At 44.0% G+C, this 25720-nt stretch overlaps 1 protein-coding gene across 4 annotated transcripts in view; it reads right to left on the bottom strand.

Annotated features, from left to right (window-relative positions):
• LOC124045737 (voltage-dependent L-type calcium channel subunit alpha-1D-like) overlaps positions 1-24737 on the bottom strand; it is a 131467-nt gene extending 106730 nt beyond the window's left edge. For 2 of the 4 annotated variants that reach the window (XM_046365307.1, XM_046365306.1), the window contains exons 1-3: positions 24407-24737; positions 20988-21342; positions 19096-19201 (exon numbers count right to left, since the gene is read on the bottom strand). In XM_046365307.1, coding sequence (XP_046221263.1) covers positions 19096-19201; positions 20988-21342; positions 24407-24440 — 495 coding nt within the window. In that variant the 5' untranslated portion in view covers positions 24441-24737. Of the gene's footprint in view, positions 1-19095; positions 19202-20987; positions 21343-22384; positions 22637-22785; positions 22994-24406 lie in introns of those variants that run through there. The other 2 variants (XM_046365308.1, XM_046365309.1) reach the window with 2 other exon arrangements.
• Between the last annotated feature and the right edge of the window lie 983 nt (positions 24738-25720).

Below are 25720 nucleotides of genomic sequence, written 5' to 3'. Positions count from 1 at the left end.
TCTAGCAGAGCCCTGAGATGAGGAGAAGATCCAGTATTATGACTGAACATCATCCAGCTCAGATCTGTGTGATTGTATTAATGAACTGGGCTATTTGATCCATTCATCCAAATGGATCAAGACTAATAATGCAATAATGTGTTAACTTGGATGAATCTGAATTATTAAGCACAGTGACAACAGATAAATAAGATATTAAAATGCTATATTAAAACAAACCCTTGCTGTAATTGTGAACGTCCTTTACAGTGAATAACAGGCTTGGTTATATTATGATTACTAATAACAGATAGTTTGATTATATCATATAATGAAAGAGAACAGCGAGAGATGAGTGGGTCAGAGTTATGGTGATGTGCTGTGAAGTACAGTCACTGAGGGTTAACCAATCCTGAGGCAGAACTGAAGATACATCTATTGTCACGTACGTGTGTGTGTGTGTGTGTGTGTGTGTGTGTGTGTGTGTGTGTGTGTGTGTGTGTGTGTGTGTGTGTGTGTGTGTGTGTGTGTGTGTGCGTGCGTGCGTGCGTGCGTGCGTGCGTGCGTGCGTGCGTGCGTGCGTGCGTGCGTGCGTGCGTGCGTGCGTGCGTGCGTGCGTGAAAAATGGGAAGAGGGAGGGAGGGAGGTTGACCCAATTCAAATGACCCCAAAAAGTACACTTTAAATTTAAAAAATAACAGAAACGGTATAGCTGAATCTCCTCAATCAATCCATAAGAATTGTGTAGGGCGTCGTAACTGACTTCAGTTGGGCGTCGTAACCGACTTCAATGGACAAATGCTCCCCTTTGATGACCACTGGCACACTGGAAAAGTGCGCTCTTCACAGATGAATCCCAGTTTCAACTGATGGCAGTTAGCGTGTATGGCATCGTGCAGGCAAGTAGTTTGTTGATGTCAACGTTGTGAACAGAGAGCCCCATGGTGCCGGTGAAGTTATGGTATGGGCAGGCATAAGCTACGGACAACGAACACCATTGCATTTTATTGATGGCCATTTGAATGCACAGAGATACCGTGAAGAGATCCTGAGGCCCATTGTCACACCATTCATCTGCCTCCATCACCTCATGTTTCAGCATGATAATACACAGCCCCATGTTGCATGGATCTGTTCACAATTTATGAAAGATGAAAATGCCCCAGTTCTTCCACGGTCTGCATACACACCAGACATGTGCCTGTTTGGGATGCTCTGGATCGACATTCCCACCAATATCCAGCAACTTCGCACAGCCATTATAGAGGAGGGGACAACATTCCACAGTACACAATCAACAGCCTGATCAACTTCATGTGAAGGAGATGTGTCGCTGCATGAGGCAAATGGTGGTCACACTAGACACTGACTGGTTTTCTGATCCACGCCCTTTAATTGAAGTAACTGTGATCAACAGATACACACTATAATCCCAGTCATGTGATATCCATAGATTAGGGGCTAATACATGTATTTAAATTGACTGATTTCCAGTAACTCAATCAAATCTTTGAATTTGTTGCATGTTGTGTTTATATTTTTCTCTGTGTATTTTTAGTGCTGGATTCATAATCCGCACAATGTCAACAGAGTACATTAATCAAATTAACTAAAAACATAAGTCAAGCCATTAATAACGGCATGAATAGAGTCACAGACGAACATCATATATAGAGCAATTTTATGTTCACAAGCAAATGTCACATTCAAGAGACGCACACGCATCCTCGCATCAAAAAGTTTTGTAGCAGAATAGCTAACGCTGATGTCGGGACATTGACAAACTTAACAGTGAGTGAGTGATTATCATGAAAACATGCATGACTGATGTCCAACAGCTATATTATTCTTCTGGCTCTATTTGTGGTATTTCACCTTGCCTCGCCGGCTTTCTAGCTTCTAGGGAATCAATCATCCGGTGACATCTGAACGTGTTTGTTAACTTGCATGAGCTGCATCTGAAGTTGGATGTTGTCATACTCACTAAACGTAAACTAGTGTGAGTGTGTGTGGATTTCTTTAGATATTGTTTTTATATACAGTACCAGTCAAAAATTTGGACACACCTGCTCATTCAAGGGTTTTTCTTTATTTTGGACTATTTTCTACATTGTAGAATAATAGTGAAGACATCAAAACGATTAAATAACACATATGGAATCTTGTAATAACCAAAAAGTGCTAAACATATCAGAATATATATTTGAGATTTGAGATTTTTCAGTCACAGCTTTGCGCACTCTTGGCATTCTCTCAACCAACTTCATGAGGAATGCTTTTCCAACAGTCTTGAAGGAGTTCCCACATATGCTGAGCACTTGTTGGCTGCTTTTCCTTCACTCTGTGGGCCAACTCATCCCAAACCATCTCAATTGGGTTGAGGTTGGGTGATTGTGATGGCCAGGTCATCTGATGCAGCATTCCATCACTCTTCTTCTTGGTCAAGTAGTCCTTAAACAGCCTGGAGGTGTGTTGGGTCATTGTCCTGTTGAAAAACAAATGATAGTCCCACTAAGAGCAAACTAGATGGGATGGCGTATCGCTGCAGAATGCTGTGGTAGCCATACCGGTTGAGTGTGCCTTAAATTCTAAATAAATCACAGACAGTGTCACCAGCAAATCACCACCACACCATCACACCTCCTCCTCCATGCTTCACGGTGGGAACCATACATGTGGAGATCATCCGTTCACCTACTCTGCGTCTCACAAAGACGCGGTTGGAACCAAAAATCTCAAATTTGGACTCATCAGACCAAAGGACAGATTTCCACCAGTCGAATGTCCATTGATCATGTTTCTTGACCCAAGCAAGTCTCTTCTTCTTATTGGTGTCCTTTAGTAGTGATTTCTTTTCAGCAATTTGGCCATGAAGGCCTGATTCACGCAGTCTCTGAACTGTTAATGTAAGTCGCTCTGGATAAGAGCGTCTGCTAAATGACTTAAATGTAAATGTAAATGTTAATGTTGAGATGCGTCTGATACTTGAACTCTGTGAAGCATTTATTTGAGGTGCAATCTGAGGTGAGGTTAACTCTAATGAACATCCTCTGCAGCAGAGGTAACTCTGGGTCGTCCTTTCCTGTGGAGGTCCTCACGAGAGACAGTTAACTCTAATGAACATCCTCTGCAGCAGAGGTAACTCTGGGTCTTCCTTTCCTGTGGAGGTCCTCACGAGAGTCTGGTAACTCTAATGAACATCCTCTGCAGCAGAGGTAACTCTGGGTCGTCCTTTCCTGTGGAGGTCCTCACGAGAGCCAGTTTCATCATAGCGCTTGATGGTTTTTGCAACTGCACTTGAGGAAACTTTCAAAGTTATTGAAATTTTCTGGATTGGCTGACCTTCATGTTTTAAAGTAATGATGGACTGTCGTTTTGCTTAGCTTATTTGAGCTGTTCTTGCCATAATATGGACTTGGTCTTTACCAAATAGGGATATCTTCTGTATACCACCCCTAGCGTGTCACAACACAACTGATTGGCTAAATTAAGAAGGAAAGAAATTCCACAAATGAACTTTAACAAGGCACACCTGTTAATTGAAATGCATTCCAAATGCCTACCTTGTGAAGCTGGTTGAGAGAATGCCAAGAATGTGCAATGCTGTCATCAAGACAAAGGGTGGCTACTTTGAATAAAATAAAAATATATTTTGATTTGCTTAGCGCGTTTTTGGTTACTACATGATTCCATTTGTGTTATTTCATAGTTTTGATGTCTTCACTATTATTTTACAATGTAGAAAATAGCACAAATTAAGAAAAACCCTGTAATGAGTAAGTGTGTCCAAACCTTTGACTGGTACTATATATTAGTCCAAACAATTATTAAGAATCGAAAATGTTGTTTTTAAACAATTGAATTATGTAATATATTTCAAAATTCATATGATGATGTAAATTTCAAGAGTTTTTCAAATATTCTCAAAATCCCAATTTTGATTGGTACTGAAAGTATGATAGATAATAACCATGTTAAAATGTCAATGTGGCCTGTCCTCTGACATTTACACGAAACATAATTTGTTCAGTGGCGCATTTTGATATTGTACTAAATACAGTACAAGGACGTGAATGGGTTTTAAATCTCTATCCGATATAGTCAGAAGAACAGAAGAGGACCGGCCACCCCTCGGAGCCTGGTTCCTCTCTAGTTTTTTCCTAGGTTCCTTCCTTCTAGGGAGTTTTTCCTAGCCACTGTGCTTCTGCATCTGCATTGCTTGCTCTTTGGGGTTTTAGGCTGAGTTTCTGTAAAGCACTTGGTGACATTTGATTGATTGATATATTTATGCACCGGCACAGCCAGGTTATGTTGTGGAGAAGACAGAGTGGAGGGAGTGTGCAGGAAGGCAAGCAGCAGAGCAGTTTCACTTCATCGCTCTTCCTGGTTAAAGAGAGTCTCAGAGGCAAGCACTTCCTTCCAGACACCCTCAAGTCTCCATGGACACAGTTGTCATGGTAGCAGGACACTTTATGTAAAATGAGAAGGAGCAACAGATGAATAAACACACAGTACACACACTTACATAAACACAGATGCGCATACACACACCACACAGACACAGACACACACAGAAGCTCAAAACCAACACATGTACATTGAGGAATAAGCACTGTGTCTGTGTGGTGTGTTTGTGTGTATGCGCGTCTGTGTTTATGTAAGTGTGTGTACTGTGTGTTTATTCATCTGTAGCTCCTTCTCATTTTACAGTATGATCCTATGACATTGAGCCCTTCATCACAGAGATAAAATACTACAAACAAGGGCAGATATCAACCAATACAAGCACCCGCTACAAAACTCCATTCTGATCCTTAACCACAGTAACTAAACCACTGCATTTACTTAAATCACATTGCCATAAATACGGACGTTAATGTTATTAGTGTTAATGTTTATTTGGAAGACTGATATGTTTTATTTATAAACAATTTATTTTAAAAATATTTCCTTTTAATGTTATTAGTGTTCATATTTATTTGGAAGACTGATATTCTGTGTTATTTTGACCCAACTGATATGGACCATGATTTAATTGTTAATTATTTTTTTTCTCTGAAAATAATTGATTCATAACCCTCTTTAAATTGTTTAACATAGACCTGAAACGATTGAAATGATCAGTAAATGTAAAAACTTTTTGACAAATGTAAATGGTCTTTTGACATGTAATTCCCTCGTCTAAATAACATTTATGTACTATTTTCAATTGTTGACGTTACGGGAAAATACAGGTTAAATAAAATGTGCCAGCCTGTTCCCAAAGAATGGGAAATGTGCCAGCCTGTTCCCAAAGAATGGGAAATGTGCCAGCCTGTTCCCAAAGAATGGGAAATGTGCCAGCCTGTTCCCAAAGAATGGGAAATGTGCCAGCCTGTTCCCAAAGAATGGGAAATGTGCCAGCCTGTTCCCAAAGAATGGGAAATGTGCCAGCCTGTTCCCAAAGAATGGGAAATGTGCCAGCCTGTTCCCAAAGAATGGGAAATGTGCCAGCCTGTTCCCAAAGAATGGGAAATGTGCCAGCCTGTTCCCAAAGAATGGGAAATGTGCCAGCCAGGTCCCAAAGAATGGGAAATGTGCCAGCCAGGTCCCAAAGAATGGGAAATGTGCCAGCCAGGTCCCAAAGAATGCCCACCGACTTGCTGTTGCAGTTTAACCCTAAACCTCTGTTGCTCGGGCGTGACAACAGGGACAGGCTGGACAACCTGGTCGTGGCATCTGCTTCCTGGCCGGCCTGCAAGGACAGGGGTTAAGCCCTGCTCTTATTAAAGTCACATTCTGGTGTTTTAGTCCCAGACCCAAGGCCACCTAATGTCGCAACATTACATCAGTTTGGCTGGTCACTGGGTACATTTGGTGATGGGATCAGTAACACAGGGAATTGGGGAGCTGGTTTAAGACTGAAGGAGAGGAGCATGTGACTGTGACTGACCCTGTGTGGATGGCCATATGTGGTTAACGACCAGAGAGGAGGAAAAACAAAAGCTATCTTCAGAAAGACAAATTCAACTCCATCTTTCATTGAATCAGACGACTTATTCATCACAAAACCATTTGATGTTGCTGACTGACCTTGACTTCAGGCGTGGAGCGAAGGCTCGAGAGCTATAGGGCCTCTCTACCGGTGAAAGAGATAGAACATTTAGAAAACGCTGACGTCATTTTCAGTTTATAACCTGTGGAAAAATGTGTATGTGGCAGTACTCTCTTGTAATAAACGCTGTTAGCTGACTTTTAAGACTGGTCTTGATCTATTTCATGCATAATTAATGAATTTACAACTCATTAATGAAATAGAGAGTGCGAATTTGATTTTGGCTACAAAACATATAGGAATTTAGAATTCCTCTAACATGACTTCATTGGCAAAGTGGGCAAACTTAAGCAGGAAATGCCATCAATGAAGACTGAGCCATCGTCACTCATGTATAAAAAACGAATAATGAAAAAAAGCAATGCAAGTTTGAATTTTTGTAAGGTTAGTGTAGGAGAGCTGGGAAAATAATTGTTATCGATCAATAATGACACACCTTCTTGCATTGACAACTTAGATGGAAATCTACTGAGGATGGTAGCTGACTCTATAGCCACTCCTATCTGTCATATCTTTAATCTGAGCCTCGAGGAAAGTCTTTGTCCTCAGGCCTCAGGCCTCAGGAGCCCAAGAGTGGTAAAGCAGCCTTTACTGGTTCTAACTGTAGACCAGCTTGCTGCCAGCTCTTAGCAAACTTGTAAAAAAAATGTGTTTGACCAAATACAATGCTATTTCTCTGTAAACAAAATAACAGACTTGTGGCATGCTTATAGAGAAGGGCACTCAACATGTACTGCACTGACACAAATGACTGATGATTGGTTGAAAGAAATTCATAATAATAATATTGTGGGAACTGTACTGTTAGATTTCAGAGCAGCCTTTGATATTATTGACTATAACCTGTTGTTGAGAAAACGTATGTGTTATGGCTTTTCAACCTCTGCCATATCGTGGATTCAGAGCTATCTATCTAATACAACTCAGAGAGTGTTCTTTAATGAAAGCTTCTCTAATGTCAAACATGTAAAGTGTGGTATACCGCAGGGCAGCTCTCTAGGCCCTCTACTCTTTTCTATTTTTACCAATTACCTGCCACTGGCATTAAACAAAGCATGTGTGTCCATGTATGCTGATGATTCAACCATATATGCATCAGCAACCACAGCTAATGATGTCACGGAAACCCTTAACAAAGAGTTGCAGTCTGTTTTGCAATGGGGCGCCAGTAAAAAACTGGTCCTGAACATCTCTAAAACTAAGAGCATTGTATTTGGTACAAATCATTCCCAAAGTTCTAAACCTCAGCTGTATCTGGTAATGAACAAGTTGAGGAGATTAAATCACTTGCCATTGCGTTAGATTGTAAACTGTCATGGTCAAAACATATTGATTCAATGGTTGGGGAGATGGGGAGAGGTCTGTCCGTAATGAAGAGATATCATCTTTTTTGACACCAAACTCCATAAAGCAAGTCCTGCAGGTTCTAGTTTTATCTTATCTTGATTATTGTCATCACATGATCAAGTACTGCAAAGAAAGACCTAGTTAAGCAGCAGCTGGTCCAGAACATCTTGCTCTACATTATAATCAGATGGTTAATATTAATACTATGCATGTCAGTCTCTCTTGGCTAAGAGTTGAGGTAAGACTGACTACCTTACTTCCAAATGGTTTGCATAGTCAACTTACACACACCACTGACACACACACACTTACCCCACCAGACATGCCACCAGGGTCCAGAACAAATGAAAGGAAACATACAGTATTATACAGAGCCATGTTTGAATGGGACTCCCTTCCATCTTATATAGCGCAAGTGAAAAGAAAACCTGGTTTCAAAAAACAAAGAAAGCAACACCTCACGCCTCTCCCCCATGTGACCTATGTGTTGTGTATATGTACTGACATGTATGTGGAACTAATAGATACATTTAAAAACATGAACATGTAGTATGTATGTAAATTGTAAAGTATTTTGTCTGTAATGTATTTTTCATTATATATCGGACCCCAGTAAGACTAGCTGTCTCCATTGGCATCGGCTAATGGGGATCCTAATAAATCAAATCAATCCCTCAAGTCAAACCCATTCCAACCTAATCACAGCTCCCTCCATCCCTCCATCTCTCTATCCCCATAACCCATCATCATGGGTCCAGAAAAGTGACTGAATGAGTGAGTGAGGAAACAGCTGAGAAAGGAAATGAGAGGATGACTCTCTGACAACAGAGAGAGATTGATGACAGGGGACATTTGATGACAAAATGGTGTAACAGGCATCAGGCTGCAGGCAGCCAGGCACGTTCCAGCTGCACAGGCATGGCTGCAGTAATCCGCTTTCACTGGGCTTTGGAAGACATGATTAAAACAAACAAGCTCTCTCACAGCTAGCACACTGTTTACAATCCTTCCATTCCATCATAATCATCATCATCATCATCGTCACCATCAGCAGCAGCAGCAGCAGAATTCTCATCCACATCACCCAACATCTCTGTCTTCATCATCATCCCTATCATTATCCCCCATCCCCATCTCACAAAGAGATACAATGACCGAACCAGGGCCACTACATCCCCATCTCACAAAGAGATACAATGACCGAACCAGGGCCACTACATCCCCATCTCACAAAGAGATACAATGACCGAACCAGGGCCACTACATCCCCATCTCACAAAGAGATAAAATGACCGAACCAGGGCCACTACATCCCCATCTCACAAAGAGATAAAATGACCGAACCAGGGCCACTACATCCACCGGAGAGATAAAATGACCGAACCAGAGCCACTACATCCCCATCCACCAGAGAAATAAAATGACCGAACCAGGGCCACTACATCCCCATCCACCAGAGAGATAAAATGACCGAACCAGGGCCACTACATCCCCATCCACCAGAGAGATAAAATGACCGAACCAGGGCCACTACATCCCCATCCACCAGAGAGATAAAATGACCGAACCAGGGCCACTACATCCCAATCCATCCAGAAAGATAAAATGACCAGAGAGATAAAATGACCGAACCAGGGCCACTACATCCCAATCCACCAGAAAGATAAAATGACCGAACCAGGGCCACTACATCCCCATCCACCAGAAAGATAAAATGACCGAACCAGGGCCACTACATCCCCATCCACCAGAAAGATAAAATGACCGAACCAGGGCCACTACATCCCCATCCACCAGAAAGATAAAATGACCGAACCAGGGCCACTACATCCCCATCCACCAGAAAGATAAAATGACCGAACCAGGGCCACTACATCCCTGGTTCACTACATGACTATTGTCAGAGGAACAAAAGCCATGAGGGCAAGTATATTTTTTAACTCGTAGGCAACAATGGGATAGAATATACACACACACACACGTGTGTGATAATAAAACATCTAAAACACAAACCACTTTAGGGCCTGGACATACAGTGACTGCTACAGATCCTCCTTTGACATTTTAACAAAACAAAATAAGTTACATGAGACTAACACGTGTGAAGCCAACTGCTGTTGACATTTCACAAGACCTAAAAGCACCAGTGACAAAAAATTGTTGACACCTCACCCAGACTCAAGGACCACTTTGCGGGAAAAAATTCTGTTGACATTCCACACACACACACACTGAATGCGTGATCACTGTGTGAGAAAACAGTAGAAAACAGGAGGGAATGGAACAGTAAGTGCTGGTCCTCCTCTCTCCTCTAGATTTCATCCAGATACACACAAGGATATGTGTTGACCTTGTAATTATTTAGAGCGTCAAAAGCCACACTGGAAAAAGGAGAACTTTCGCACACCATTAAGTTGAAATGAGTGATAATGTAGACAAGTTCTGCATGCAAACATTTGTTTCTGTTCTCCACAGTCTCTGGAAAGAGAGAGGCTCTGACTGCTGACTGCTGGCTCTGAGCCCTGACCAGTCGGCTGTAAGACGCCTGCCCACACACTCTGTTGTGGTAACATTTAGGTTATCTAGTGAGGGGACTGAGAACAGTTTTTTCCTCTAGCGTGAGGGTGAATTAATAGCATTCCCTAAACTATTAATATAGTGTCAAAGCCTAAGATTTAGGATTTGTGTGTGTGTGTGTGTCATCATGGTGCACGTGTACTACGTGTGTGTGTGTCATCATGGTGCACGTGTACTACGTGTGTGTGTGTCATCATGGTGCACGTGTACTACGTGTGTGTGTGTGTGTCATCATGGTGCACGTGTACTACGTGTGTGTGTGTCATCATGGTGCACGTGTACTACGTGTGTGTGTGTCATCATGGTGCACGTGTACTACGTGTGTGTGTCAACATGGTGCACGTGTACTACGTGTGTGTGTCAACATGGTGCACGTGTACTACGTGTGTGTGTGTCATCATGGTGCACGTGTACTACGTGTGTGTGTCAACATGGTGCACGTGTACTACGTGTGTGTGTGTGTCATCATGGTGCACGTGTACTACGTGTGTGTGTCAACATGGTGCACGTGTACTACTACGTGTGTGTGTCAACATGGTGCACGTGTACTACGTGTGTGTGTCATCATGGTGCACGTGTACTACGTGTGTGTGTGTGTCATCATGGTGCACGTGTACTACGTGTGTGTGTCATCATGGTGCACGTGTACTACGTGTGTGTGTGTCATCATGGTGCACGTGTACTACGTGTGTGTGTCATCATGGTGCACGTGTACTACGTGTGTGTGTCATCATGGTGCACGTGTACTACGTGTGTGTGTCAACATGGTGCACGTGTACTATGTGTGAGTGTGTCAACATGGTGCACGTGTACTACGTGTGTGTGTGTGTCATCATGGTGCACGTGTACTACGTGTGTGTGTGTCATCATGGTGCACGTGTACTACGTGTGTGTGTGTCATCATGGTGCACGTGTACTACGTGTGTGTGTGTCATCATGGTGCACGTGTACTACGTGTGTGTGTGTGTCATCATGGTGCACGTGTACTACGTGTGTGTGTGTCATCATGGTGCACGTGTACTACGTGTGTGTGTGTCATCATGGTGCACGTGTACTACGTGTGTGTGTCATCATGGTGCACGTGTACTACGTGTGTGTGTGTGTGTCATCATGGTGCACGTGTACTACGTGTGTGTGTGTCATCATGGTGCACGTGTACTACGTGTGTGTGTGTGTCAACATGGTGCACGTGTACTACGTGTGTGTGTCAACATGGTGCACGTGTACTATGTGTGTGTGTGTCCGCATGGTGCACGTGTACTATGTGTGTGTGTGTCCGCATGGTGCACGTGTACTATGTGTGTGTGTGTCCGCATGGTGCACGTGTACTACGTGTGTGTGTGTCATCATGGTGCACGTGTACTACGTGTGTGTGTGTCAACATGGTGCACGTGTACTACGTGTGTGTGTGTCAACATGGTGCACGTGTACTATGCGTGTGTGTGTGTCCACATGGTGCACGTGTACTACGTGTGTGTGTCAACATGGTGCACGTGTACTATGTGTGTGTGTGTCAACATGGTGCACGTGTACTACGTGTGTGTGTGTGTCATCATGGTGCACGTGTACTATGTGTGTGTGTGTCAACATGGTGCACGTGTACTACGTGTGTGTGTGTGTGTCATCATGGTGCACGTGTACTACGTGTGTGTGTGTCATCATGGTGCACGTGTACTACGTGTGTGTGTCATCATGGTGCACGTGTACTACGTGTGTGTGTCATCATGGTGCACGTGTACTACGTGTGTGTGTGTGTGTCATCATGGTGCACGTGTACTACGTGTGTGTGTGTCATCATGGTGCACGTGTACTACGTGTGTATGTGTCATCATGGTGCACGTGTACTACGTGTGTGTGTCATCATGGTGCACGTGTACTACGTGTGTGTGTGTGTGTGTGTGTCACCATAGTGCACGTGTACTACGTGTGTGTGTGTCATCATGGTGCACGTGTACTATGTGTGTGTGTGTCAACATGGTGCACGTGTACTATGTGTGTGTGTGTCAACATGGTGCACATGTACTACGTGTGTGTGTGTGTGTGTCATCATGGTGCACATGTACTATGTGTGTGTGTGTCATCATGGTGCACGTGTACTACGTGTGTATGTGTCATCATGGTGCACGTGTACTACGTGTGTGTGTCATCATGGTGCACGTGTACTACGTGTGTGTGTGTGTGTCATCATGGTGCACGTGTACTACGTGTGTATGTGTCATCATGGTGCACGTGTACTACGTGTGTGTGTGTCAACATGGTGCACGTGTACTACGTGTGTGTGTGTGTGTGTGTGTGTGTGTGTGTGTGTGTGTGTGTGTGTCATCATGGTGCACGTGTACTACGTGTGTGTGTCATCATGGTGCACGTGTACTACGTGTGTGTGTGTGTGTCATCATGGTGCACGTGTACTACGTGTGTATGTGTCATCATGGTGCACGTGTACTACGTGTGTGTGTGTCAACATGGTGCACGTGTACTACGTGTGTGTGTGTGTGTGTGTGTGTGTGTGTGTGTGTGTGTGTGTGTGTGTGTCATCATGGTGCACGTGTACTACGTGTGTGTGTGTCATCATGGTGCACGTGTACTACGTGTGTGTGTCATCATGGTGCACGTGTACTACGTGTGTGTGTCATCATGGTGCACGTGTACTACGTGTGTGTGTGTGTGTGTGTGTCATCATGGTGCACGTGTACTACGTGTGTGTGTGTCATCATGGTGCACGTGTACTACGTGTGTATGTGTCATCATGGTGCACGTGTACTACGTGTGTGTGTCATCATGGTGCACGTGTACTACGTGTGTGTGTGTGTCATCATGGTGCACGTGTACTACGTGTGTGTGTGTCATCATGGTGCACGTGTGTGTGTGTCATCATGGTGCACGTGTACTATGTGTGTGTGTCATCATGGTGCACGTGTACTATGTGTGTGTGTCCGCATGGTGCACGTGTACTACGTGTGTGTGTGTGTCATCATGGTGCACGTGTACTACGTGTGTGTGTGTCCACATGGTGCACGTGTACTATGTGTGTGTGTGTGTCCGCATGGTGCACGTGTACTATGTGTGTGTGTGTCATCATGGTGCACGTGTACTATGTGTGTGTGTGTCCACATGGTGCACGTGTACTATGTGTGTGTGTGTGTCCGCATGGTGCACGTGTACTATGTGTGTGTGTGTCATCATGGTGCACGTGTACTATGTGTGTGTGTGTCCACATGGTGCACGTGTACTACGTGTGTGTGTGTCCGCATGGTGCACGTGTACTATGTGTGTGTGTCATCATGGTGCACGTGTACTACGTGTGTGTGTGTCCGCATGGTGCACGTGTACTATGTGTGTGTGTCATCATGGTGCACGTGTACTATGTGTGTGTGTGTCCGCATGGTGCACGTGTACTACGTGTGTGTGTGTCATCATGGTGCACGTGTACTACGTGTGTGTGTGTCCGCATGGTGCACGTGTACTATGTGTGTGTGTCCACATGGTGCACGTGTACTATGTGTGTGTGTGTGTCCGCATGGTGCACGTGTACTATGTGTGTGTGTGTCATCATGGTGCACTTGTACTATGTGTGTGTGTGTCCACATGGTGCACGTGTACTACGTGTGTGTGTCCACATGGTGCACGTGTACTACGTGTGTGTGTGTCCACATGGTGCACGTGTACTACGTGTGTGTGTGTCCACATGGTGCACCTGTACTACGTGTGTGTGTGTCTAATTTTAAAGCCCAGCATCCAGGCTCAGTGTGTTGGTCTCGAAGCGGCCGGCTCCCCCTGAGGACAGCACAGCACTTCCTGTTTGTAATGAGGCGCAAGCTGAAATGAGGCTGTAATAATGCTGCCTGGGGTGCAGCGCCTCGCCCAGCCTCATACCCTGTCACGCACCACACAGCTCTGGGAGCATGACACGATCAATGGATATCTGCTCTCAGCACTGCCACCCTCCCAAGCCCCAGTTTAAACTGTACTGTGCTATTATAGTGAACAATAATGAACATCAAGCTTCCTAATATTGAGTTGCACACCTTTTTGCTCTCAGAAGAGCCTCACTTCATTAGGACATGGACTCTACAAGGTGTCCAAATCATTCCACAGGGATGCTGGCCCATGATGACTCCAATACTTCCCTCAGTTGTGTCAAGTTGGCTGGATGTCCTTTGGGTGGTGGACCATTCTTGATACACACGGGAAACTGTTGAGTGTGAAAAGCCATGGAAAGAGCAGGTGTTCCTAATGTTTTGTACACTCCGTGTACGTGGTCTCAAATTAGAGAAGCATAGAGAAGCATTATGACCATGCACTTGACTATACTGTACTTCTTTTGTAACTGTTGCTCTAATGAGGGGCGCTGACAAGTAAGCATTTCATTGTACTGAGTATACTATTCTGTAACATGTGAGTTTGACAAATAAACTTTGATTTGATTTGAGTAACACAACCCAAACAGTGGAAAGTGGGAACGCCACCAAAATAATAGAACTCAGCATCCTGGGGAAGTAGTGTTTGTACACAAGCTGGCCACTGTATCTCAGCCAACATTTCCATTTTTCAAATTAGATCGATTTTACAACCCATTACTAAAGTTTTTAGTAGGTAGTCAATCTATCAGACTTCAAGAGAAATAAATAAACAGTGAGACTGGGAGACAGAGAGTCTTACAGCGGAATAAAGAAATCCTCTTAACACGTTCAGTCTGCCTCTATCTTTCTGTCTCGCTCTCGCTCTCACACACACGCGTACATGGTCTCATTTTCTCTCCTTTCTGGCAAAACCTTTAATCCCTAACAGAGAGTAAGACGCAACCTGACATTTTCTTCGGGAATAACACACACACACACACGATACATTTTGTCTGCACAGAATGCTGTTTGTTGAATATGTCATGGATAACCCACACATATTTTATGGAAACACACACATATACACACACACATATATACACAATTGGTTCTAAATGCAGTGAGGTCAAATTCACCCACTAAGACAGGAAGACCTTTTAAAACACTAACATGGCTTTATGCCTTTTCTCCAAGACAATGTCTGTTAGGCTCAGAATTGGAATGCAGTCCAAAACCCCTTACTTTTGATTTATTTACCTCGGGTAAGAACAAATTCTTATTTACGGCCTACCCCGGACGACACTGGGCCAATTGTGCGCCACCCTATGGGACTCCCAATCACGGCCGGATGTGATACAGCCTGGATTCGAACCAGGGACTGTAGTGAAGCCGTGCCTTAGACTGCTGCGCCACTCTCCCTTACAACTCATTGAGTAACAGTAACATTAAAAAAAGCTTTATCTCAGATCCCAACTAACATACGGTCTAAATATTTGGTGATTGGACGGATTCAGCCATCCTATTCCATCTAAACTGAGACCTTGACCACCCATAATCAAATAAACCACCCATAAACAATTGTTCTCAACATGAAATTATCTCTGGGGAATAAAATCCCCAAACAGAGTAACACAAAGGACAGTAAACATCAGTCCTTGGTGTTTTTATTTGGATTGGCTTTCCAGTGTTATTGAACTGTTGAATTAAATGATTATTTAAAAATGAATTAATGACATTTTATTTTTGTGTCAAATCGCCAGTTGGCAAAACATCCCTTACGGGATTAATTGACAAATAACCAAACATTACAATTATTCACTTCGATAATTCAGTGATAATTCTTCTTCCGGTGTTCTCTGCAGTGTGCATCGCATAAAAAGTTTTTTTTTAATTGATAAAAATCAATACATAATAATAAATAAGGTTATCCAAACAATAATTATATCCCTAGAGCAGTAAAAAATATACATACATATACACATACATACAGTACATACATATACACATACATATACTGTTTGTTTATGCTGTAACTGTTGGGTCCTGGCTCGCTCATTGGATTATGAATTATATGAATTGGCCATGCAGTATGCTAGTGGTCAAAGGAGATGTCATAAGTATAAGTACCCACCAAATCATAGCCAAGCTCAATATGATCCTAATCATCATTCAGGCACAGCCAGAGCCACAGCAGGGGTCAGACCCAAACAGAGACAGTCACATTATCCACTGTTAAACCCTCCTTCATTCCACAGACCCACCTCCCACGCGCCGGCCTACACCCCTCTCCTGGCCTACACCGAGCCCCGGCCTACACCCTACCCCTCTCCTGGCCTACACCCTGCCCCCGCTCCCTCTCCTGGCCTACACCCTGCCCCCGCTCCCGCTCCCACGCCTGGCCTACACCCTGCCCCCACACCCTCTCCTGGTCTACACCCTGCCTCCGCTCCCTCTCCTGGTCTACACCCTGCCCCCTTTCCTGGCCTACACCCTTCCCCCACACCCTCTCCGGGTCTACACCCTGCCCACACTCCCTCTCCTGGCCTACACCCTGCACCCTCTCCTGGCCTACACCTTGCCCCCTCTCCCTCTCCTGGCCTACACCCTGCCCCCTCTCCCTCACCTGGCCTGGCCTGGCCTACACCCTGCTCCCTCTCCTGGCCTACACCCTGCTCCCTCTCCTGGCCTACACCCTACTCCCTCCCCTGGCCTACACCCTCCTCCCTCTCCTGGCCTACACCCTGCCCCCTCTCCCTCTCCTGGCCTACACCCTGCCCCGGCCTACACCCTGCCCCGTCTGCCTCTCATGGCCTACACCCTTCCCCCTCTCCCGGCCTACACCCTGCCCACCCTCCATCTCCCGGTCTACACCCTGCCCTCTCCCTCCCCTCCCCTCTCCCTCTCTCCCCCCCCTCCTCTCCCTCTGCACAACCTCATCTACTACCCACTAATCCACAGCACAGCTTAATCCTCCAAACCTGGCCACACACACAATCACAGAGACACACGTGTGAGCATGCATATGCACACACACACACACACACACACACACACACACACACACACACACACACACACACACACACACACACACACACACACACTAGGATATTTCTAGCACATATTCCCACAGATCAAGAGCCACACTGGCGTGAGTAGTCATGCTCAATGATACACACTGAGAGGGAGAAGGTTTCAAGCCCCTAAGAGACCGTCACACAGCAGGACACTCAATCCTCCTCCAGAAACACTCATTCATGCTCCCGATCGGAACTTCTACTGATCCATTACAGTGTTTGAATGTCTATTACCCCCTAAGAGAGAGTGGATTCAAGGTTTTGACAGATTAGGTCCTTTCACAGACACACACACACCTGTTGGTTTAGGTTTAATTCATGCTAGCATATTAATCACACAGACCCACCCCCCCCTGTTCAGTAATGTTATTGTGAGAGCAGACAAGGAAAGGCCATATGATGCAGACTCCTCTGTCTTGATGCAACGGTCTGTCTGTCTGTCTGTCTGTCTGTCTGTCTGTCTGTCTGTCTGTCTGTCTGTCTGTCTGTCTGTCTGTCTGTCTGTCTGTCTGTCTGTCTGTCTGTCTGTCTGTCTGTCTGTCTGTCTGTCTGTCTGTCTGTCTGTCTGTCTGTCTGTCTGTCTGTCTGTCTGTCTGTCTGTCTGTCTGTCTGTCTGTCTGTCTGTCTGTCTGTCTGTCTGTCTGTCTGTCTGTCTGTCTGTCTGTCTGTCTGTCTGTCTGTCTGTCTGTTGTGCAAAGACACTGGAAAGTAGCTAACTCATGCCAACTCACACAACAGGTTCAAATAAATCTAAAACCACATTTCCCAGAAAGACTTTAGATACCATAAACTATCTGCTTTAACGAAGACAGGAAGATAACATGTCCCAATCACCTGAATCTCTACGGTTTCACAGTAGAAATCCTCAGATGTTGATAGTATAATTTTAGACATATTTGACCTAACTACTGTCCTAAGGGAAAACCAATCAGTGACTCAGTTCACTCTAGCTTTCACTTCAATAATAACCATGATGGCGGAATCAGCGTCTTCCCCTGTCGACGCAATACTGCCTAATGCTTCTATACAAGTCATACACAAGAAACAAGAGGTGGTGACGCTGTACATTTCTCTCTCAAAATGTGTTCAAAACAGACTTATACCACAAGAAATGTCCAACATCAATAAATTATATAATTTCCTTCCTGCTATTGTTTATTCTGACGAGAACTCAGAATAGTGAAAACCATCAAATAAAGGTTGGACATGATATGCTGCTGACTAGAGTCTTGGGGAGCGTTAATACTCTGTTTCCTCCATCTGTTTAGGGATCATGGGCATGTGTCTGGGCATGTGTCTTCCAGTATAAATCATCTAAAGGGGACAGCCATCTTTTCACATTCTAACAGTTAGAGGCTGACGATCAAATTGATTTGTAGTTTATTTCTAGAGACTGGCAAGCCATTGGATATACAGTGCATGCTGGGAGATGGAATAGAACTGACATAGATGGTCAATCTATCACACAAGTATACAGCTGGGTGTCAAAATGGAATTGAATAAGACATTTGACAGGCACCTGTTACATCTAGTTAATTATCATCTGTTTTCTGATCACTGTTAAAGACTGTCCATTGACATATAACTGGTCATAGAACTATCATTTTAATTCTAATTTTAACTGCTCATTGTAAATGATTCTATTTCATAATTTTAAATGACTCGTTGCTGTTATGCTGCACTGCACAAACAGTCTGTGTGTATGATTATATCAGCACCATAAACAAACTAACAGGGTTTCTCTCCAAGCCCTCACTACTGTATGTGGAAGAGACTGGGTGTGACACACAGGACTGATGACCTCCAGAACAGACTAGCGTAGCATACCGTTTATGTCAACAAAAGAAGCATGATACATTACCATGTGGTGTCAGGAAACCCCTGACACCACACAGGGTACAGAAGTAGAGAAGAGATTCAGAAACTCTTGGAGGACAATGGAATGAAATGAAAAGCTTCTTTATTATTCTAAAGTAGAACCAACGCGTTTCAGCCATAAAACAGTGCAATTCCTGAATGTACCCTGATTCAGCAGACGTACTCTGATGAAGGTGTAACATGGTCCATCCGTGCCATGGTCAATTCAGTATTCAATAGAAGAAGAAAAGAATCACAGAAATACAATAGGCCATTTTCACTTCCTGAAGACCAGCTATACTGTAGGGTTGAATAGACTACTCACCAGGTCGTGGTTGGTGGAGTTGGAGTCGTCCTCAGGGAAGGGGATGTAAACAGCTAAGGCCACACAGTTGGCAAAAATAGAGAGCAGTATAAAGATATCAAAGGGTCTGAGGCACACGGTCAAGGAACAATGTTCAAAGTACACAGTCAATACGTGAGAATAAATAGATAGAGCACATTGCAGTCATGGAAAGGCAGGGGGGAAATCCAGAAATTATCTTGGATCTTATGAAGTTAAAAAAACAATGATCAAAGCAAACATGTTTAAATACAGCAACATCATCATTTTGATATATGGTAGAGAAATTACTCCTTATCATGGGATTGTCTTAATGCATCATCTTTAGAAAACACACTGGATACTTTCTGTGGTGGCTGCATTCAGAACTAAACTTTATGATGAACTCTTTAGACTGTTTCCACCTGGGGTCTGGTCTGATAGAGTGTTTCCACCTGGGGTTCTGGTCTGATAGAGTGTTTTCACCTGGGGTTCTGGTCTGATAGAGTGTTTCCACCTGGGGTTCTGGTCTGATAGAGTGTTTCCACCTGGGGTCTGGTCTGATAGCGTGTTTCCTCCTGGGGTTCTGGTCTGATAGTGTTTTCACCTGGGGTCTGGTCTGATAGTGTTTCCACCTGGGGTTCTGGTCTGATAGAGTGTTTTCACCTGGGGTCTGGTCTGATAGAGTGTTTTCACCTGGGGTCTGGTCTGATAGAGTGTTTTCACCTGGGGTCTGGTCTGATAGTGTTTCCACCTGGGGTTCTGGTCTGATAGAGTGTTTTCACCTGGGGTCTGGTCTGATAGAGTGTTTCCACCTGGGGTCTGGTCTGATAGAGTGTTTCCACCTGGGGTTCTGGTCTGATAGAGTGTTTTCACCTGGGGTCTGGTCTGATAGAGTGTTTCCACCTGGGGTCTGGTCTGATAGCGTGTTTCCTCCTGGGGTTCTGGTCTGATAGTGTTTTCACCTGGGGTCTGGTCTGATAGTGTTTTCACCTGGGGTCTGGTCTGATAGAGTGTTTTCACCTGGGGTCTGGTCTGATACAGTGTTTCCACCTGGGGTCTGGTCTGATAGTGTTTTCACCTGGGGTCTGGTCTGATAGAGTGTTTCCACCTGGGGTCTGGTCTGATAGAGTGTTTTCACCTGGGGTCTGGTCTGATAGAGTGTTTCCACCTGGGGTCTGGTCTGATAGAGTGTTTCCACCTGGGGTCTGGTCTGATAGAGTGTTTTCACCTGGGGTCTGGTCTGATAGAGTGTTTTCACCTGGGGTCTGGTCTGGTAGTGTTTTCACCTGGGGTCTGGTCTGATAGAGTGTTTTCACCTGGGGTCTGGTCTGGTAGAGTGTTTTCACCTGGGGTCTGGTCTGATAGTGTTTTCACCTGGGGTCTAGTCTGATAGAGTGTTTCCACCTGGGGTCTGGTCTGATAGTGTTTTCACCTGGGGTCTAGTCTGATAGAGTGTTTCCACCTGGGGTCTGGTCTGATAGAGTGTTTTCACCTGGGGTCTGGTCTGATAGAGTGTTTTCACCTGGGGTCTGATCTGGTAGAGTGTTTCCACCTGGGGTCTGGTCTGGTAGAGTGTTTCCACCTGGGGTCTGGTCTGATAGTGTTTTCACCTGGGGTCTAGTCTGATAGAGTGTTTCCACCTGGGGTCTGGTCTGGTAGAGTGTTTTCTCTTCTTCAGCTGAAAACATTTACTATGGAGACTGAAACATAAATGATTGTGTTTGTTGCTTGTAAGGGGGCCTGATGCTAACTATTGAGAGATGAAACTTGCCATAATTACTATTATGAACTGCTTTCGCCTGTAAACTAATAGACCAACATCAACAGGTGTTTTCCATGTGTGGACACAGAGAGTCCCTGTATATCTCAATTGAGAGCCCCAGAAAGGATACTTCCATTCCACGAGGCTGATGCAGGCTCTGCGGATGGGATTGTTGAGGGTGAGGCAGAACAGGGCCCTGGGCGGCCTGCTGTTGGTGGAGCCGCCCTGCTTCTTGCTCTTGGCGTACTGTTGCCTCTTCCTCTGTGACAACGAGCCGACCGGTGCAGGCGTGGCCCCAGGGACAGAGTTGCGGGCGCTCATGCTCTGGGAGACGTCGCCCTGGGAGTTACGAGCAGCATGGATCTCGGCCTGCCAGGAGATAGTGCCGGTCTGGGGGCAGGACTTGGGCTGGGAGGGGTTTTCTGACCAGAGGGCAGGCAAATCACCAGGGGGAGGGGCTCTGGTGCTGCTGGCATATTGTGCCCCTGAGGAGAGAATGATAAGGGGGGGGGGGGGGGGCAGAGTAAGGTGCCAGCCAGAGAGTAAGGGGAAGGTGAAGGTGAGAGAATGGTGAGAGAACCAGAGGAAAGAGAGAGGAATGGAGAGAGGCATCAATACAAACTGTGTGAGATTCAGTGACAGTGACCTCACCAGTCGATCTGTCTATACAGTGAATTTCAGAGCTCCAAACCTGCAGAACCCTCCTCTAGCCATGCTTTTAACAAACAAGTCGCCATGTGACAAATATCCAAATGAACCATTTAACACCATTTATTTTCATGCAGATCACAGGGAGACATTACAATGCCCACAAGTGTAGCGATTGTGCTTAATTTAGTATGTACCCCTAGTTATCTAATTATTCATTAAAAAAACATTTAAATCTCAGAAAACCACTAAATGTTATTTATATCGGCAAACATGAATTTTGAGGTGAGCTAATCAGAATGACAAGCTGTAATCAAAGCAATGAAATCATTGAACAGGATGTTGAATAGTGATGTTGTTATTGTTTGATTGGGGGGGGGGGGCTGAACAGGGAGCATTCCCTTGACAACTAAGGAAAACACAAAGGGTACAAGGGAAGGCTGGTCAGTGCTCAGTACACCATATGGATGCTACATAAAAGAGAAAATGATAGAAAAAATGAAAATAATGTGGGGGGAAAAACAATTATTTCTGTTGTCACATACTGCGAAATGTTTTACATAATCCTAACAACAAATTAATTGATCCAACATGTCGCTGATTCATGTGCACAAACTGTTCATGCAAAACTGAGTCAGTCTAGATTATTTTAAATCAAATTCAATTGTAGACAACTGCTGTAGACTAACAGTAAAATTCTTAAATACGTGTCCCTTTCCAACAATGAAGAGTAAAGATAAAGATTAAAATAACAAAATATCAAATGTACTGACAAATACAACTTAATTACTTCTATCTACAGAATTCCACCGCTTCCTCTCAACTAGTCCAAAATTCATAGTCCAAATTTCCATCAAATTAATCCACAAATAAACCTACCTTTTCTTGCGACTAAATTTAAGATACAGCTGATTTTTCAAATATATTACCAAGACATCAGTGAAGTATACTGCGAATAAACAACAAGAAGATTTGAGACGTTCTCAGCACAAAACAAATGGAAAGCATTGGACTCCAGGTCCCACGAGACACATGCGATAACACCGACACAAGACTATAGAAGAGAGCACGAGTTTCTTCCCAACAGCGCAGCGCTCCAGAGACGAATTAGTCAAAAGCATCATAGGGATGTATTTACCATCCGGCTGTTGCTCTGCTTTTTGCATTCTCTTATCCACATTGAAACTCCTTTCGAAACCCAACACAATATACGTGGAATAATAGGCTAAACGTTCAATCAAAATGATTTTACTACATTTAATAAAGTACACAGAACCTACCACAAACATCCTTGAAAGGCAACATCCTGGTGTTTCACATGATGGATCGTAGCTGGCTAAAATACACACCCATACATTATTTCCTGGATCAGTGGTCCATACAAGTCCATTTCATTGTTCAAGTTTTTTGTTTAGCCTGCCGAAGCAACATGGCAACAGCTGTGACCATCCTCTCAAGAACGAAGCGAATATGTGATTTTAGACACTGTGTCCAAGGTGTGCAAAGTGGCACTGTTCACTCTCTCATGGGCACGATTGGCATCCCATGCGAATCCGTTTAAAGACAGCATTTATACTATAGAATAGCCTTCTACCGTACTCTGCCAGGGATGTGTGCTGTAAATAAATCGGATTCGGAGTTGGGCCAATGCCAATGAATTAAAATGACATAGTCATGATTGACCGACCTGACTTTCCTTTCCAACTAGGGCGACTGTCTCGAGACGAACAATCCAATATAGGACATCCATAGCCTAATAACATATTAGTTTAAGGTTAATCAATTTGTTGCTCAATAACTTACCTGGGCAATCACAGGGGCAAATGTGCCTGTGGTAACGTAAATGACGCACACACACACACAGGTCGTCGCACCACACACACAGACACGTACACCCACACACACACACACACACAGGTCGTCGCACCACACACACAGACACGTACACACACACACACACAGGTCGTCGCACCACACACACAGACACGTACACCCACACACACACACAGGTCGTCGCACCACACACACAGACACGTACACCCACACGCACACACACGATTATGAAACATGCATGATTTAGGATAAATAAGAGTCACTAACTGACAATAAATGTGTTATGAGCTTAATACACATGTATTTCTATAACCCAAAAACGAATCGCATTTTGCTCGTGTTTAGGCTATAGCTTAATGCAACTGTATAACGCTCTAACATGTAATTATTATTTCTCCCTCTCACATAATTCAATTCCCTGCATGGATATGTCAGACATGAAGACCTGCATACCCACCTTTCAAAGTTCACATGTAACAGGTTACATTTCACCATTCTGTCACTCTCGTTCTATCACTTGGTTTTCAAGAGTTGTCTTTCAAGAGGCTATATATAGCATTGTAAAACTTAAAAGTAATAAAAACTCAATATTTTTCAGTCTAAAAAAAACTAAAAAGTATTATTATACACAGCTGGGCGCTTAAAATAATGGTCCCCCTCCAAATAGTCCTGGGGCGACATAAATCTGTCACATCTATTCCATTCTTAAATAACGTTAATATAGTAACGCACGCTCGCGGGGAGGACATCAGCTTTATGCACATACCCAGTAGCCCTATATGACTATAAACTAGCTCGTAGGTTATACGTACACTTTACTCATGCATTGTTGGCTGTGTTAGGCAACATACATTGCGTAAACATTATCCACATGAGGGACACACTCTTTTCACGCCACTTCGATACGAAGTCATTTTCGCTAACCCTAAACCCTTTCCTAACCTTAACCTCCTAACCTGATACGCTAATTATCCTAACCTGCTGCGTAAATTCTCCTAACCTGCTAGTAAAAAGTCACTTCGTTATCGAAGTGGCGTGAAAAGATTGTTTCCCTTCCCCATGACTTACCCCGGTGTCTTCGAACCCCGACAGTGAACGCCATATCATCTCCCTCGTCTTTGAGGCCACTCGACGCCGTTTAGTGTCCACATTCTACAACGAATCAACAGGAAATGTATGTGTATTGAAAGTACGACAGTAAGAAAGTAACTAGTGAGTAAATTGCCTTGCACGAGCCTTGGTTTGTGTGAGCCGGAATTGCTCATAGGAGCAAGGGCCTATCTCCCGTTTCAATGTATGTATCGTGAGGCAGTTTGATGAATAGGTACACCCCCTGGACAGGACGCTAGCCTTTCGCAGGGCCTTTGTTAGAATGTGTTGCAAGGTTACCGGTTATTGGATTAGCCTACATCTACCTGCAGCCGGATAACTGTTTCACAGCAGCTATAATCCCTCAATTATAATCCCCATGTTCCTCACTGAAGCAAATTATGTTGTTGGCCTAACTGACATTATAGACTACTTCAGCAAACTAATGAAATAGTTTCAATATCAATTTCATATGCTGGCCTAGCCTGTGGCCTATGATTTTGGACGCCCATGTCACTCATTTATCACAAATAACGGTATACCTATTTACAGATCAGGTAGGCCTATCTATTTTACTGAGAGTAGCCTAGGCCTTTGCCCAACCTCGCATTGAGGTGTTTAGTTTGTTTTTTAAACTGTCTTCCCCTATGCTAAAAGAGGCGTTAGATTTCACATGGTTGAGTGTTACATGTAGCTCCAAATTACAAAAGTGTCGCCACACGGATTATGGGAGTCGTTGAAATATATTGCAGCAATGCCACCATGTGGTGATTAGTAAATAATACAGTCTTCATAGGACTTGGTCCTGAGGAAAAATAACATTTATACTTTTAATTTTAAGAACAAATTCTTATTTGGAACAGTGGCAGTGACCGATTTTGACCTTGTCAACTGGGGACTTCGATCCATTCGATACTGGCCCAACGCTCTAAGCACTAGACTACCTGCCGTCACTGTCCGAAATAAACACTTTTCCTAGATCTGAAAGAAATGTATGAATTTGGTTGGTGTAGTCATTATTTGAATCTGACAGCAGGATAGGTGGTGTTTTTTAATCATTGTTTGTGAAAAATGATTGCAGTATTGTTCTGCCCTTGAGTTGCGTTCCCATGCAAAACTAGACAGATAGCCAACTACTAAGTCTTCAATAAAACTCCCAAGGCGTGACTTATCTTGAATGAATATATTGAAAACGTTTATGTTGTGAAACTGCAAAATACAGAAAATAATATACTTTAGTGTTCAATTCACACCGACATACTGTAGCTGTACATTAAACATTTGAAGTTGCAT

This window comes from Oncorhynchus gorbuscha, linkage group LG10 (assembly GCF_021184085.1).
Source record: "Oncorhynchus gorbuscha isolate QuinsamMale2020 ecotype Even-year linkage group LG10, OgorEven_v1.0, whole genome shotgun sequence".
NCBI classification, from domain to species: domain Eukaryota; kingdom Metazoa; phylum Chordata; class Actinopteri; order Salmoniformes; family Salmonidae; genus Oncorhynchus; species Oncorhynchus gorbuscha.
Note: the sequence above shows the minus strand (reverse complement) of the source record. Positions and strands in the feature narration are given on the sequence as shown.